Below are 17289 nucleotides of genomic sequence, written 5' to 3'. Positions count from 1 at the left end.
GACTGCGACATTGTGGGGGACCCATCGGACATTTTTAACAAATTTTTGGGACCATTGTCATTTATACAGTAATCACTGCTATATAAATGCAGTGATTCCTGTGTAAATGACACTGGCAGTGAAGGGGTTAACCAGGGGGTGGCAGTGTAGGGGTTAAGTGTTCCTAGGGGTGTGTTACTAACTGTGGGGGGGTTGGGCTTTCATTTAGTGAACACTGATCTCTGCTCCAATCACATGGAGCAGAGATCAGCGTCACTAGTTGCTAGGCAGAATAGAGAAATGCTGTTTACACTGCATTTCCTCCATTCGGCCGCTCCGTGAGACGATCGCGGGGATGCCCACGGAGATCAAGTCCGCGGGTCCCGCAACCGGACTCACGGGGGTCCCAACCAGCGCGGGAGCGCCGCCGCCAATATGCCTGCCCGTGCCATTCTGTCGACGCACATTGTCGTGCGCTGGTCGGGAAGTGGTTAAAACCCAACTAACTCCCAAGATGATCATCAAAAATTATAAATAAATGCATCCTAAAATATAAAGCGATATATATGAAAACTTCTTCAAAACTTGTGTATAAATAATATAATAATCATATATAGTAACAATGGCAGCGGTGTTCTCTCAAAATAGCGGCAAGTCCAAAAAGGGCTCTGTAGGTGAAATGGTTAATCCTATAATGTAGAGGACATTTGTGGAATAGCAAATCACCACAACAATCTCCACGACATGTCGGTAACAACCCATACAAAGAAACCAAAACAAATAAGTTCTGAAATTAAAGGGGTTGTAAAGGTAAATGTTTTTTCACCTTAATGCATTCTATGCCTTAAGGTGGAAAAACATCTGACACTGCCTGCGCCCCCAGCCCCCCGTTTTACTTACCTGACCCCTCGAAAATCCCACGCTTGCCCCCGCCGTCCTATTCACCACTCAGCCTGGCTGCTGATTGGCTGGAGTGGATGGATGGAAAGCAGCGCAGCCATTGGCTTGCGCTGCTGTCAATCACATCCACTGACGCGGAGCTCCGGGGGGAGGGGCCGTGTGATACAGCGAGTGGCTATAGCCGCCAGCTGTATCACGGGAGAGTGCCCGCAGGTGCGTCTCACCATGCGAGGGAGCTCACATGAACGTGAGAAGTACCTGTGGGAGGAAGCCCAGACAGCCGCCGAGGGACCCCAGAAGGGCAGGTTCGGGGCCACTCTGTGCAAAATGAGCTGCACAGTGGAGGTAAGTATAACATGTTTGTTATTTAAAAAAAAAAATGTTTTACTTTAAGTTATGTGTAACAAAATGGAATGACACAGGGAGAGAGTATTGATTATGCTTAACTGAAACTTATTTAATGTTTCATACAAAATCATTTGTTGTTAATGACAGCTTCAAGTTGCCTCCTGTATGGATTTTGGCCCATTCTTCCATACAGATTCTTCAAATCTTGAAGGTTCCGTGGGCCTCCTCGACGAACTCTTTAGCTCTTTAGATCTTTTGCTCTTTCCATACATTTTCTATTGGATTCAAGTTAGGTGATTGGCTGGGCCACTCTAGCAGCTTTATTTTCTTTCTTTGAAACCAATTAAGAGTTTCCTTAGCTTTGTGTTTGGGATCATTGTCTTGCTGAAAAGTCCACCCTCGTTTCATCTTCATCATCCAGCAGATTTTTATTAAGAATGTCTTGGTACATTTTTCCATTCATCCTTCCTTCAATAATATGACATTTGCCAGTACCGTATACTGAAAAACAGCCCCACACAATGATGTTCCCACCTCCAAACTTCACTGTCGGTATTGTTTTTGGGGTGATGTGTAGTGCCATTTGACCTCCAAACATGGTGTGTATTATGGCATCCAAAGAGTTAAATTTTTGTCTCTGACTGGACTATATTCTCCCAGTATTTCACAGGCTAGACTAAATTTTGTGCAGTAAACTTTAAATGAACTTCAGCGTGCTTTATCTTCAGCAGTGGAGCCTTGCGTGGTGAGTGTGCATGCAAGCCGTGGTGGTTGAGTGCATTACTTATTGTATTCTTTGAAACAATTGTACCTAATCCAGGTCTTTCTGAAGCTCTCCACAAATGGTTTGTGGCTCTTGGAAAACTCTTCTGATAATTCTTTTCACTCCTCTGTCAGACATCTTACGGGGAGTACCTGGTCGTGGCTGGTTCATGGTGGAATGATGTTCTTTCCACTTCCGGATTATGTCCCCAACAGTGCTCACTGGAACATTCAGAAGTTTAGAAATCTTTCTGTAACCAATGCCATAGGTATCTTTTGCAACAATATGGTTGTGAAGGTCTTGAGGAGAGCTCTTTGCTTTTGCCCATCGTGAGATATTTCTTGTGTGACACCTTGGTGTAATGAGACACCTTTTTTAGGCCATCAGTGAGACTGAACCAGCTGATATTAATTTGCACTGACAAGGGTCAGGATTGCTTTCTAATTACTGATAGATTTCAGCTGGTGTCTTGGCTTTCAATGCTTTTTTGAACCTCCATTTCTTCATGTTTTCAATACTTTTTTTCCTGTGTCATTCCATTTTATTACACAATTTCATTTCTGAACTTATTTGTTTTAGTTTCTTTGCATGTATGGATTGCATGGGTTGTTACTGATATGTGGTAAACATTTCATGTCAATAGCATCTTGTTAAATATATTTACCTTGAAAAATGGTGACGTGTTCAATACTTCTTTTACCTGCTGTATTTAAAAAAAAAAGAATTAAATAAAATCAGATTTAATTTAGAAAATGGTATTTTTTCACATTTGTCAAAACAATGCAACAACTCTGCCGCGCAGGGCAGAACAGACATTAGTGGATAAAGAAAGGAGCAGTCACCTTGGAGGCCAGAAGCAGTTTCCCCAGATATCTTCAGGTACATGAAACTTAAGAGCCTAGATATAACATAGTACATCCAGATACAGCTTTATGACTTGCCTACTGGGCACTTGAACCCCCTTTCTGCCCAGGCCAATTTTCAGCTTTCAGCGCTGTTGCACTTTGAATGACAATTGCACAGTCATGCAACACTCCACCCAAATTTAATTTGTATTATTTTTTAGCACAAGTAGAGCTTTCTTTTGGTGGTATTTAATCACTGCTGTTTTTTTTTTTTTTTTTTTTTTTTTTTTTTGCAAAAAAAAAAAAAAATACCTTTTTAAAAAAAAAATTGAAAAAAAAGTGATAACATTTTGAAATCGGGTATTTTTTCTCCTTCGTTGTGTGCTGATGCGGCTGCCCTGAGGAGCGCTGATGCAGCTGCACTGATGGTCACTGAGAGGTGGTACTGATGATGAGGCATTGATTGACAGCACTGGTGGGTACTGACAGGTGGCATTGGTGGGCACAGACAAGGCAGCTCTCTGTGTGAGGATCCGATGTTCCTCTGACAGAAGCCGGGTGACCGGCTTTTTTTTTCTCCCCCTCACGCTGTGAGCGTGAGCGACAAAAAAAAGATTACCAATCTTCTGTTTACATCACGGGATCAGCTGTCATTGGCTGACAGCTGATCACGTGGTAAGGGGCCAGGATCGGTCCCTTACTCTGATTTGTGATCAGCCAAGTCTCATAGACTTGGTGATCACAGAGAGCCTGGCACGCACCCGACAGACACGCTGACAGGCTACAGCGTGACGGCCTCACGCCAATTAAGGGCCCGCACTGTAGCCGTCATTCGGCTATAGGGCGGGAGGTGGTTAAACACCCAGAAATGCATCTAGAGACTTAAAGGGTTGGACACATGAAATCTATCCACTGGGAACATATGGCATCAAACTTTAGCATGGCATTAAGCCATTAGCGGTTAAGATTTGTTATCCATTCAGAGTAGGCGGTTGGGGCGAGGTCTATTTGCATGCAGTTAATCTGCTAGCTATGAATACTGCTCGAGAAATGGGAAGCGCTACATTTTGGTGAAGTAGGGATAAATCCATATATCCAAGCAGACATACCTTTTGCAACCTGGTACATTGCCACAGGAGAGGGATAAGGGATCCTGGGGATTGCCCACACCTCGCACAACCTGGATCTTCTTGCACCCCTAAATTGTATACAAGTTCAGGGGTTCTGTAGAGCCTATGCAAAATATCTGTTTGTGAGAGGGAGATAGGGAAAAGAGTGACTATAAAACATCCTCCCAGATGTCACCAGAGTTGGGGGCCCACATCTCCCATCGAGCTTTACATAACATGGAAAATTTCAAGATAAAGTGATTCAGCAAAGTAACCCTTAGTGGATGAGGCCCGCACCACAGTACCAATAATGAACATATAAAAAAGGAGACCTTAGCGAAGTTGGATTGGGCCTGGGTAGAATGCCTGAACTGCAGATATTGATTGTACCATTTAGTGTTGAGGGCAAATTTTTCCTGCAGTTGTGCATAGGGATTTATAGTGTGGTTTTCATACAACTGTGCCAACTTGCATAGACTCGCCCCCTCCCACCTCCCGAAGCCCTGGAGCTTGGCAATTTCGGAAAAGAATGGGCTGTTCCAAATGGTGGTAATATGTTTATTGAAGAAGGAAATCTTAAGCAATTTTTTATATATTTTTGCCATATCTCAAATTTTACACATTGTAATGTACTGCAAGCTACCCTACCCACTGCATTTCTCAACAGGCACTTCTAGAGTAGATAGGGTATGTTGGCCTTTGTTTATATATGAAAGGAGGGGGCAAGAGGGTATCTCCAAGTCGCACCCAACCAAATGCTGTAATTGGGCAGCAATAAAATAGAGCTATGGATTAGGTGCACCTAATCCTTCCGCATCTTTAGGGTAATTGAGCAGTTCCAGTTTAATCCTCTGTCAATTTTTCCTCCAGATCAAATCCCGATATGGCTCTGACCTTTTATTAAAATTCTCAGGGGTATCCCCACAAGGGAGTTGTGGAGAAAGTAGAGAACTGGTGCCAGCCAAATCATTTTAAGTAGGTTTACTAGCCCCACAACAGAGTTTTCACCAGGCCTTGCATTGAAGAATTATTTTAATTTTTCTATTCATCTTTGTGGTTACACAATCTGTGTTAAGCAGCAACTATTCACACGTGCATTAACTTGTATAGTAGTGCAGAAGTAATTTTCACTTTTTACGCCTTGCATTGAGTTTGAAATTTTGACAGTAAAGGCAAAATATTATCTGAAATGTAATCTGGTGGGGAGCTAGACATAACATTGCCCAGGTATTTTAATGAGGCAACCTTTTTAAGATGTGGGGTGGTGGCAAAGAGGCAAGCAGTGGGTCTAAAGGAAGCAGTATAGATTTCAACCAGTCGATAGTAAGCGCTGAGAATTTTCCAAAGGTTTCAATGTGATGCTGGTAATGAGGCTTGAGTGTTTGAGCAGTGGCGGGTGGTGCCCAACGTTTTTGGGGGGGCACAAACTGAAAAATTCTGGAAAATACTGAAAAAAAAAACATCAATTGCAGCCACTGTGACACCCCCGGGGGGGCATTTAACCAGCACCCCCAACCGCCTGCACGCTCATTGTTTAACCGGCACTTACCCCATCTTGGTGGTGGGTCAGGCAGTGGGTGGCGGCGGCAAGCTGTGGGATGGGCAGCTGGTCTGACAGCACTGAACTGTGCATCAGGCTACGGCTCCTGTGTCCTACATGTTAAGCCATGCATCTCTTCTTTCCTCTTGCTATGTGTCCAATAGGATTGCCTGTCCTTTCAGCCAACAGGTGATGGGTGTCAGACCGGCACTTCCTCATTGGTGGAGAGGCGGTTCAGTGTTAGAAAAATTAATGTTAATTTGCTTTTCTAACACACCTGGGTGGGCTCCGAGTGCAATGCTCTGCGCTTCAAGTCCACCCTACTTTGAAGCCTATTAGAGCCTACGGCTCTAATCAGGTGCTTAAAAATAAACACCCCCCGCTGCTGTAATTCACATGCCTGGCATCCTAAAAGGGGTCGAACTCATGAATAGGTTGTGGCGCCCGTTAATGGACGGGCCATCACTGTGTTTGATAGGAATAAAAGTACATCATCTGCGTGAAGGGCAACCTTGTCCTCTAAGGAACCTCTAACAAAACCAGTGATATCCAGAGAATGATGAAGCTGACAAATTGGTGACTCTGACGATGGTGAAAAGTAAGGGAGACAGAGGGCCTCTGCGTAGGTTAAAGAAAGAGAACTGCAGACCATTGGCCATGATGCACTTGTACCCACTTACAAAAAGACCAGCCCACAAGACTTCATATATTGCTGGGAATGTAACACATCAAGACACTGAAGCCAGCGACATAAGGGGAGAAGGGCCAATTTATACATGCTATATCCAAGAAACTTGAATGCTCCAAACATGGGGGAAGTCTGAAGATGGGTTTGATCTGTAGTCCTTTAGAGAAGAGAATGTCCACATACAGTATACACTTTAACAGTGATCACTGAGACAGCATTCAAATAGCTGGTGCAGTATTTTCCATTCTCTAGATGGGTTTAACCTGCCATTTAGTAATACATGAATGTCCACATGCATACTTTTACAGGAATCACCAATACCTTGTATGCATGATATAGCTATTTGGTTTATATGAATAGGCCTATATGGTTGGTGCAGCATCATCCAGTCTCCAGGTGTATTTGGGGTGTCATTAATAATACTCGGATGTCACATGTAGACTTGCACAGGAGCCAAAGAGACCAAAATGTGCATGGCTTAGATGTCACGTGAAATAGTTAGAAGGCCCATTCAACAGATGACCAAAGTAGAGCCATATATGCACAAGAGTCCACTCACTCTCATGACTGGATCAAATTGGAAAAGAGAGACTGATGTCTAACTGTTTTCGTTGGTGACCCAACTTTCTCAGAATCTGCCCAGACCACAATGTTGTACCACATCCCAAAATACTGCACCAGGTGTTATAGATGGCACCCAAAGGTATGGGGAACACCAAACATTTATTCAGCCCCCTTTTTTCCCAACAAATCAGAATATCCCACTATTTCTCCCAGCCACTCCCACCTGGAAAAGACCGTCAAAGGCACATCAGTGAACACCAGGCATTAGTTTTCAGGAAGTGTACCCAAAAAACACATATCACAAGGACAAACAATATATTTTATTGCAACAATAATAGAAAATTTCCTACCACGGTGCCTTTTGGCAGTCGTTTTTCCAAGTGGGAGGGGTTTGGAAATTTGGTAATGGCTTCACAAGGTTCTCATGAGACGATGAGGTCTCATCTGCCATCATGAAGAAATTAAATGGCTAGCTGTTAGTTTTTCTACTTTTAGTTGCCCTGCCCTGCATTAAGCTTTGGCAACCTGTTGTTTTCATTGGCAATAGCCATTAAAACCACTCTAAGGCCAGCCATAGACTGATAGAAATTCAGCTGCTTCAGCACATAGTTACATAGTTAATCAGGTTGAAAAAAAAACACAAGTCCATCTAGTTCAACCATAAAAATAAATAAATAAAAAATATCATACAATCCCATATACACAATCCTATACCTACAGTTGATCCAGAGGAAGGTTAAAAAAAAAAAACAGCAAAGCGTGATCCAATTTGCTACAGCAGGGGAAAAAAAATCCTTTCTGATCCCAGAGAGGCAATCAGATTTTTCCGTGGATCAACTTTACCTATAAATGTTAGTACCCAGTAATACTATGTACATTTATGAAAGAATCCAGGTCTTTCTTAAAGCAATCTACGGAGCTGGCCAAAACCACCTCTGCAGGGAGCCTATTCCACATTTTCACTCTCCACAGCTCTTACTGATCCATCTACGGCAGGCTGGTTGTACTGAAGTCAGTCTATTGAGCGACTTCAGTACAACCAGCCTGGCAGGTTTTTCTCATATGATCACTACAGGCAACTATAGCTGCCAGCAGTGATCATATTCTGACAGCGGGGAAACCTCCCACTGTCAGAATACTTTAGCGCACCCTAACAATTTTTTTTATTTTTTTAATGGCCCAATGGAAGTGGAGCACAGGGGGAACATATTCACTTAGGATGTGGTAACCTAGGACAGCAAAGAGGGCAACAGCATATTTGTGTACCTAATTGCTTAATAAAGGGTGAGGGGGGCGGGAGTTCCATTCTAAATTCTCTGGGAGAGGGGATCTGCTTTCAGTTTCCACTTCTGAGTGATCTCAGTGTTTTACTTAGGAAAGTAGCAAAATTTACATGTCTGTTGCCATGAAGAGTTTTACAAAAGAAACTCTAAAGCCCCATACACACTATCAGTTTTTCTTCTGAGTTTTTCCATCAGATTTACCAAAACCATATAATATGAGGTCAAACCTTAGGAGTTTCAATTTGTATGCAATCAGGCAGGCCCTTGCACTACATGGTTTTGGTAAACCTGAAGGAAAAACTCAGCAGAAAAACTGATAGTGTGTATGGGGCTTTACTTGATTGCTAGCTTTTGGGAAAGGCTGTGGACAAATCAAGCAAATGGGAAGTGGGATTTCTGGGAGATTCTGTAGAAAGATATAATGCAGAAAGCCTCCACGTTGCACCTTTTGTAAGAAAAATACATTAAATATTTTTCTTTACAAAATGGAAAGGTTTTATTTTTATTTTTTTATAACATTACATTATAAAAGAAATTCGTGTATAACAACTATATGTATCCACTTTTAAATAAACAAAAAACTGGCCAACAGAACTTTACTGGAACAAAATAAGTCCACAGGACACATTGTTTTCAATAATAAGCAGGACAAATATTTAGCTTTGGGTTTACCACATCCAGCAAAAGGAGGTTTAAAGCCTGGTACACACTACAGTTTTTTTTTTTTTTTTTTTTTTTTTTTTTTTTTTTTTTGGGGGGGGGGGGGGGTTCATGCAATCCAGCAGGTTGCATGAAAATAAACGGACAGCTCCAGCGGGAGCCACTGTACTAATAACCATGCAAGGTTAGTTTAGCCACTTGCTTACTGGGCACTTAAACTCCCCTCAGTCCCAGACCAATTTTCAGCTTTCAGCGCTGATGCACTTTGAGTGACAATTACGCGGTCATACAACACTGTACCCAAATGAAATTTTTATCATTTTTTTCCCACAAATAGAGCTTTCTTTTGGTGGTATTTAGTTACAGCTCGGAGTTTTATTTTTTGCTAAACAAACAAAAAAAGATGCAAAAAAAAAATAATCATGTTTTAATAGTTTGTTATAAAATTTTGCAAACGGGTCATTTTTCTCCTTCATTGAAGTGCGCTGATTAGGCGGCACTGATAGGCTGCATTGGTGGGCACTGATGGGCTGCATTGGTGGGCACTGATAGGCTGCACCGGTGGGCACTGATAGGCATAGTTAAGGCGGCACTAATAGGCACAGATAAGGCGGCACCGATGGGCACAGATAAGGCGGCACTGATGGGCAAAGATGGGCACAGATAAGATGGCACGGATGGGTGGCACGGATAAGTGGCACGGATGGGTGGCACGGATGGGCACTGATAGGTACCACAGATAGATGGGACTGATGGGCACTGATAGGTGGCACTGATAGGTGGCTCTGATAGGTGGCACTGCTGGGCACTGATGGGCGGCACTGCTGGGCACTGATGGGCGGCACTGGGGTGCAGCACCTTTGAGGCAGATTGGGTGGCACTGTGGGTGGCACTATGGGCACTGACGGGGGGCACTTACTTTTGCTTTTATTTTACTTCAGGATGGCACTGCGGGAGGCAGGTGGGCACAGGCAGGTGGCAGGTGGTCCCTTGTATTGATGGCCGTGATCGGGACTGATGTCCCGATCACGGCCGCCGGTGATCGGCTTTTTTTTTCTCTCCTCGCGCTGTCAGCGCGAGGAGGAATAATAGCCGATTACCGGCTCCGTTCTATCACATGATCAGCTGTCATTGGCTGACAGCTGATCACGTGATAAGGGGTCGGGATCGACCCCTTACACGGATCGGTGATCAGGCGAGTCTCACGGACTCGCCGATCACAGAGCGCGCCGCGCGCGCCCCTCAGGGGGCGCGCAGGCCGCTCGTAACCGGGACGACGTCAATAGACGTAGTCCCGGAAATGTAGGTCCGCGCTGATGCCGTCATTTGGCAATAGCGCGGATCTGTAGTGGTTAGAAATCTCCTCCACTGAGCTGTTGTGTTCTGACAAATTTATAAATTTGTCCCTTTAAATAAAAAAAGAAAATAGTGTGGCACTATAAACACAATTGGACTCAAATGTTAAAAGTTTACATACAAATGTTTATAAAAAAAATGTCAAATAAAAAGTTGAGAGGAAAAATGAAGAAGTTACTAAAACAGTGTCAAAGAACTAAACAATTTTTAACACAAAAAAAGCCCCATGGGTACAGCTTGAGGCATTGGCTTCCGCTGCAACTTGGACAGCTAGGTATATCTCTGAGAAAGCTGGCACAGTAAAACGGCTGGTGTTCATGCTTCAGATTACCATTCTAAGATCCAGCATGCCAGGAAACCAGCAAGTGTCAGCAGTAAAGGTAACGGTCAGCATGGACATTGTATTCTTGCTGCACTGTTTCTCAGTTCCACTTTCTCCTCTCACAGCCCAGGACTTCTGATACTGTTCATGCTACTGCTGCAAATAGAAGAGGAACAGGAGAACGCAGAAACTGGGTGCCACTTTGCAATCCCCTACCTAGGCCCGGATTAGTGACAGCATAGTTCTCATGATTTAGAGAGCTGCATTTTCCCTATGCAATCTGCAGTATTGAGCTGTCACTTTGACAGCTCGGTCCCTGCACAGTGTAAAAGACAATGCGGTACAGAAGCAGGAGAGGCTCTTGCCCTCTGCACCCTCTAGGCGGGAAAGAGAGGGGAAGACAAGGGCACAGGATCCCAGTTTAATCGGGAGCCTCTTCTACCTGAACCTTCTGTGTGGGTCTTGGGACTAGTGTGGTTGTAGACTCTGGAACACACCACAACCATCACCATCACACTATCCAAAACTTAAAAAAAAGGGGGGATGGGGGGTGTTGGTGGAGAGCGCCACATAATTGAAAAAAGAAAAAACTTCTAACCTCACCACCATCACTATTCAAAACTGAAAGCAAAATAAAAAACTTTGGCTAGGCGTACATTTTAACCTTCGCATAATATTTTATCTGAAGTTAGCAGTGATAGCGAACTAGGGGTTTTGTAATTTACTTCTTAAAGCAATGGAGATAATTAGAAGCCTTTGCTCTCCTCTCCTTTCTTGTCTAAATACTGTAGTAACTCAGAAGCAACAACAACCCTTTTCATCTAGTTCAAGGGACTCCAAACTTTCTAAACAAAGGGCCAGTTTATTGTCCTTCAAACTTTGAGGGCTGGACTGTGGCCGGTGGGAATAGAAAATGCCCTTGCATTAGTGGGAGTAAACCCTTCCCAATGATTGGTATGGGGGGGTAATAGTGCCCCATCGTTGGTATAAGTGGGAGAAATAGTGCCCCATCATTAGTATCAGTGCCCTGTCCTTGGTATCAGTGGGATTAATAGTGTGCCATTGTTGGTCTCAATGGGAGGGATAGTACACCATCATTGGTATCAGTGGTAGTAATAGTGCCCCATCAGTGGTATCAATGGGAGTGCCCCATCATTGGTGTCAGTGCTAGTAATAGTGCCCCGTCATTTGTATCAATGGGATTAATGGTGTGCCATCGTTGGTATCAATGGGAGGTATAGTGCACCATTGTTGATGTCAGAGGTAGAAATAGTGCCCCATCGTTGGTGTCCGTGCTAGTAATAGTACACCGTCTTTGGTATCAATGGGATTAATAGTGTGCCATTGTTGGTGTCACTGGGAGGTATAGTGCACCATCATTGGTGTCAGTGGGAGGAATAGTGCTCCTTCATTGATATCAATGGGAGGACTAGTGCCCCATCATTGTTTGCTGACAGTGAGGGGAAAAATACCCCAAGGGCTGGATAAAAGCAAGCAGTTTGGAGACCACTAATCTAGTTTATCAAAACAAACCTTACTTCATAAAAAGCACAGATCTAGAAAAACTCAAGTCACTCGACAAAGACATGGTAAACTAATCTAAAATGCACACACAATTGTTAATAACACATCTTCTATTGCCTATGATGTCACCGTTGGTCTTCAGATCAGAGTGTTCGTCGCGCTGTACTGGTATGAGCGACATATTACATGTGCTTGTGTTACTGGTTTTTGTGGATGAGACATCATTATTAAAAATTACTGTTCAATGTTCACATTGTTCGTTGATGACAGCATTTAAACTTGTATGTTCTTTTTAGGACCCAATAGCAAGTATAATGTATTTTATTTATGCAAGAATACGCCTTTGTTGTCTTTTTACTAAGACTGTTCCATGCTTGCTTCAGATTGAAGAGGAGTTGGCTGCCCTTCAGAAGGAGCGCAGTGAGAGGATCAAGCATTTGTTTGAACGCCAGGAAAGAGAAATTGAAACCTTCGATATGGAAAGTTTACGGATGGGCTTTGGAAATCTGGTGACGTTAGAATATCCCAAGGAGGACTATAGATGAGAGAGGCCAGTTTTTGCCATTTAAATAAAAGAACAATAATAATATTAACAGTGACAGCAAGGAGAACCTGCAAAACGTACATTCCCCATTTTAACGGGCGTGCTCTCTCTCTCTCTTCTCTCTCTCCCTCCCTTTATCTCTCTCTTTCACTCTATCTCTCTGTCTCTATCTATCTCTGACGTCCGTCGGACACTAGTGCCTGTAATTCTTTTTACTCACCAGGGTGCCTCTGGGCAAATCTGAGCACGGAGCAAGCTCCCTGGCATACCTCTCAAGTGTCCCTGATTGTCACTCAAAATTTCAATCCATCAGAACATTGGTGCTTGTTATACAAACCGAAGATTCAAACAGCGGGAAGGAGTCTTGAAGTTGCAGTTGTGTTTTGTGTCGAAACTCTTCCTTTATTCATAACCCCTTTTGTGGAAAGAGATAACTTGATTATTCAAAGTTTTGTCCATGATGTTCCTTGGGGAAGATGTTGAGAGGTATGTGGTTTTATCAGTGTGAGGATTGAGAGGTATGTATCTTCTATGCCTCTGTCAGAGGGCTTATGGGGCTCTGTGTCTTTTGGCCAGGCTTTGGCAGAAGGTGAGAAGTGTGTGTCCCTGGTGTCTCTTGAGTACTTTGAGGGGTGAAAGCTACATGTTTATGATTCCTCTGCTGAGACTAAAAAGATGTGTGTCCTGCAGTTTGGTAAGAAGTCAGTTCCACAGTTTCAGATGGTTTCATAACCCATGATGCACAAGTTGTCAGTCTGTGATTAACCCCTTCAGCCCTGAGCCAGTTTAGTGGCAGTGTATAAATTAAATCTGGTGATGATTTTTACCTTGTTAAAGACTGTGGTCATTTTGGCACTTTTAGAAGTTTGGTTACGATGAGCTTACCACCTCTCTTGTACTGGGTTGGTATCCAGTAAAGACTAACCTTCCAATCTTCTAAAGTGCCTCACACTAAAAACTAAAACTCAGGGATGAAGAGATTAACTTCTTGATGTTCAGTAACACATTTGAGAGACTAGAGAGAAATGAGGAGATACACATAAAATACAAACCAACATAAAATGTGAATAACTGTTGGTTGCTACAAACATTTTATTCTGTTTAAAGTACAAGCAAAAAAAAAAAAAATATATATATACAATTTAATACATAAAAGAGAGAGAGAAGCATAAAACTGCAGCCTTAAGGTTACTGCTGCTGCGTTAAACATTGTTGTTTTTTTGGTATTTGTTCGTCAGGAATAAAAAAAAAAAAAAGAAGAGATTTTATTAAACTATTGAGGTTTGATACATTTTACAGAAACCAATCATGTTGTATATATATATAGACATATTGTTGGGAGGGGGAGAAGCAGAATTTGGGGGGTTGTTTGGGCAGATGGGGAGGGTAGAATGTCTTGTGATAATATATATATTTTGTTTCATTTCTTTTATTGTTTTGTTTTTTTTTTGTTTGTTTGTTTTTTTCCTTTTTTTATTTTCTTTTTTTGTTTTGTTTTTTTTCTTTTTGATGACTTATGCTGGCCGGAGCAGAAATTGACTTTGAATTTTCATTGCACTTTTGGCTCCTAATCAATGGTACTTTTTACTCCAGTCCTGGTTTTCTTATATGTATATACCATATGTATTCTTAACTGACATAAGGCAGCTGGGAAATTAAGACCAAAATACACTATTTATCAATGACTTTGGCAAGGTAAGGTGCCAGAGATTAATTTTTGCTAAATCTTTGCAATATATTGCTAATGTATGCCAGGATGTTAAAAAAAAAAAAAAAAAAAAAATTAAAACCATCAAAGGTTAAGTAAATTTACAGAGTGTGTACATGTGATTGGTGAATTCTACCAGCCCTCTGCTCCAATCCATGTGACAGTGTGTCCACGCCGTATGCAGCCAGTTAATTGTTTCCGCTGCCTAAACCCAAGTAAATACATTTTTATACATAGGAGTGGACACAGTTTCTAAAACTGGATTTGAAAGGAGTACTTGAGTAGAAATTTAAGATTTCTTTCTTCTTTGGTATTAATATATCTTTATTTAAAAAAAAAAAAATACAGATTGTGAATACATATGCCTCAGTCAATAAATACTGTATATCCCTGGTTCCTGGTACAATTCTAGTTCCTGCGTTCATTAGTCCTGGAACTTGAGCATGGAAGAAAGTACTGTATTTGCTTCACAAGAAGTTTTTTGTTCAGCACTAATTGTAGCTAATTATCCTTTAAGCCCATTAGGTTGAAAGGTGGAATTTCAGGGTTTTTTTTCTTTCTGTCTGTCTTTTTTTTATTTTTTATTTTTATTTTATTTTTATTCTTTTAATGTTCCTTTTTTTTTTCTCCCATAATTTTATGTTTTGGGTGGAGGGCATAAAAATTTAATAGATAATGGCTGTGATGTACTGAGTCAGTGTTTCCTCAAAGAACATTTCAGTGTGTTCATAAAAAATATTGCATAAATATGAACAAAATAAGAAAACCACTTTTAGAGAGAGAGTATTTTTGAAGCTGAAAATTCTGTATAAAAATTGATGTTAGACAAGTAATGTATCGTATTTGTTCAAGAATATTATAAGAAAAATCAAACTTTGCGGACTATTTTTTGGCACAAAATAATAAGTTAAAGATACTTATTTTATTTTTAAGAGAATTGAATTAAAAAAAAATAATATATAGAGTCTCAATTAATAAATGCATTTAATACGTTCCCCTTTTCCGTCTGTAAACTGCTTTTACAAATGCTTTTCAAGTGGCATTTGCAGGGCAGGTGAATCAAATCAAGCTTGCCCTGCTTGGATTTTAATATTTACTGTCCTCATTTTTAAAGATCTTATGCTCTGGCTTAGTACATCTTGGTCCTAATTTATAAGTGTGAAAAAGGTCCTCTAGAGTAAAGCATTTTTATTAAATTTAATGCAGTTAGTTATTCATATAATGGTCTATGTTCTTCCTGGATACATGTAGCTGTATTTTCACACACAATGCTACCACATTGCACTTTTGTTGAGAGTGTACAAATTTAAATTTCAAAATATTTGATTTTTATTTTGTGTTGATTTCCTGGAAAATGCATTCAGTTCATAAAATAATTCTTTTACAAGAATATTTTATATGGAAACTTGTCAGTTATATTGATAATTATTGGACACCAAAGCCAGTATCTGAAAACAAAAAGAAAAAATCGTTTCATCATTTCAGTGCATACTTCTTGTATTGAGGAGAAACCTGAATTTAAGGTAAAGCATATACAATATTTTGAAATATTTTAGTTTTTGGGAATTGGCACAATTACACGCAAATAAAACTGAAAATTGATAAGAATGTATTTATTATTTGTTCGATTTGAAATACTCGCTTGAAAGATGGGGAAAGTTCTGAACCAACCAGAAAAAAAAAATGAAATATAACTTTTTGTTTGAATCTAAAAATGTAAGATAAGTATTTGTACAGATCTCCTGGAAGCTGGAATGGGAATATGTAAAACCAGGACTGGGTATAATGATCTGTGTTAAGGGTGCTTTACACTTTGTCAAGTGATTAACGTAATGCACCTGCAAAGCACGTCCACCACTCTGTCTACACTGTGCTCATTTGGGTCCCACTCTCTCTGGTACAAAAATAACCTTTGTGGCTGCAGGCCTTTCACTTGATTGCAAGGTTCTCAGAGCTGTTCATTGCTTTACATGACCACTAGCACTGGCATTTTTTCACTGTTATTGGGGAATATGACTAATGGAAAAGTAGTCCTTTCTCTTTTTTTATAGCAAAGAAAAGTTGAAATGATTCTATAGAACTGTCCTAAAAGTAAAGGTGCTAAATTTGTGTTTTATGAGATACATTTTTGTGATCTTTTATGGAAGTCAAACAGAGCAGCATATTGGTGCCATTGGATTAATTCTTGTGCCCTAATCTCTTTAGGTTACTACAGAATCTCAGTGGCAGAAGGACTTTGTTACCTGCAGTGTTTTGCACTGAAAAGTACATTTAAAAGATCCAGGAATTTTTCTCTGGCAGTAAAGCGTTTCAGCTCATGGAATCTTATTGGCATTGTGCTGTTTACAGAAATTTCTTTCCATACATAGCATTGTTTGATGAATGTGTGTATTAACGGCTATCAAAAGCTATCGCCTTGAGAATGTATCTCATCCATATATCCACTTAGGACATTTGGATATTTGTATTTTGTCTGCTTATTATCTTACAAGAAATGCAGAATACTCTTTTTATTGCCTCTGAATTGAGCATTGGATACATTTAATGCCCAAAAAAATGTCAGGCTGCAGAGTTATGGTTGCATGATATCCAGTGTTTTTTTTTTTTTTTTTAAGTCCTCGCTGTTTGCTGGTATATGTGTGTTCAAAGAGAAAATCTGCTCATCAGGAGCAGATGTTATATCACTGCCAATATCTATCTCCAGTACTGCCCATCTCAATAAAAAGCGGAGCATCTATTATGCTTGCATTAGGTCCATTCTTGCATTTTTAGTTTCAAGAATTTGTACTGCTGTTCTTTGCTATGAAGTTGTTTTGTACATACATTTTTAAGAGTATTGGTGGGATATAAATGGCAGATCCCTCAATTTTTTTTGTATATGCTGTACATGTTCCCTTGTTACTCACCTCTGGTGCACTGCAGAAAGCAGTGTTCAGGGGTGTGATGGTGCTTATCAGATGGTCTGCAGCCTCAAAAAAAAAATACTTTGGAAGCAAAAACATTTTAATTTTTATGCTGCTGATTAAGCCTATTGTGCAGGTTTCTCCAGCACTGCATAAAGTTTTTATTTTTTTTATTTTATATATATAATTTATTTTATTCGTTTTTTTTATTTGTTTTTTATTGGAACAGGATAGCTTACAAAATGGATAGAGA

At 40.8% G+C, this 17289-nt stretch overlaps 1 protein-coding gene across 10 annotated transcripts in view; it reads left to right on the top strand.

Moving 5' to 3' along the window:
- Nucleotides 1-15741, top strand: part of TAOK3 (TAO kinase 3) — a 401409-nt gene extending 385668 nt beyond the window's left edge. For all 10 annotated transcript variants that reach the window (XM_077462074.1, XM_077462072.1, XM_077462066.1 and 7 more), the window contains one exon: nucleotides 12265-15741. In XM_077462074.1, coding sequence (XP_077318200.1) covers nucleotides 12265-12426 — 162 coding nt within the window. In that variant the 3' untranslated portion in view covers nucleotides 12427-15741. The remainder of the gene's footprint in view (nucleotides 1-12264) is intronic.
- Nucleotides 15742-17289: the final 1548 nt, after the last annotated feature.

The sequence above is a fragment of the Lithobates pipiens genome, unplaced genomic scaffold (assembly GCF_037356315.1).
Source record: "Lithobates pipiens isolate NorthernLeopardFrog02 unplaced genomic scaffold, aLitPip1_a1.2 Scaffold_3, whole genome shotgun sequence".
NCBI classification, from domain to species: Eukaryota; Metazoa; Chordata; class Amphibia; order Anura; family Ranidae; genus Lithobates; species Lithobates pipiens.
Note: the sequence above shows the minus strand (reverse complement) of the source record. Positions and strands in the feature narration are given on the sequence as shown.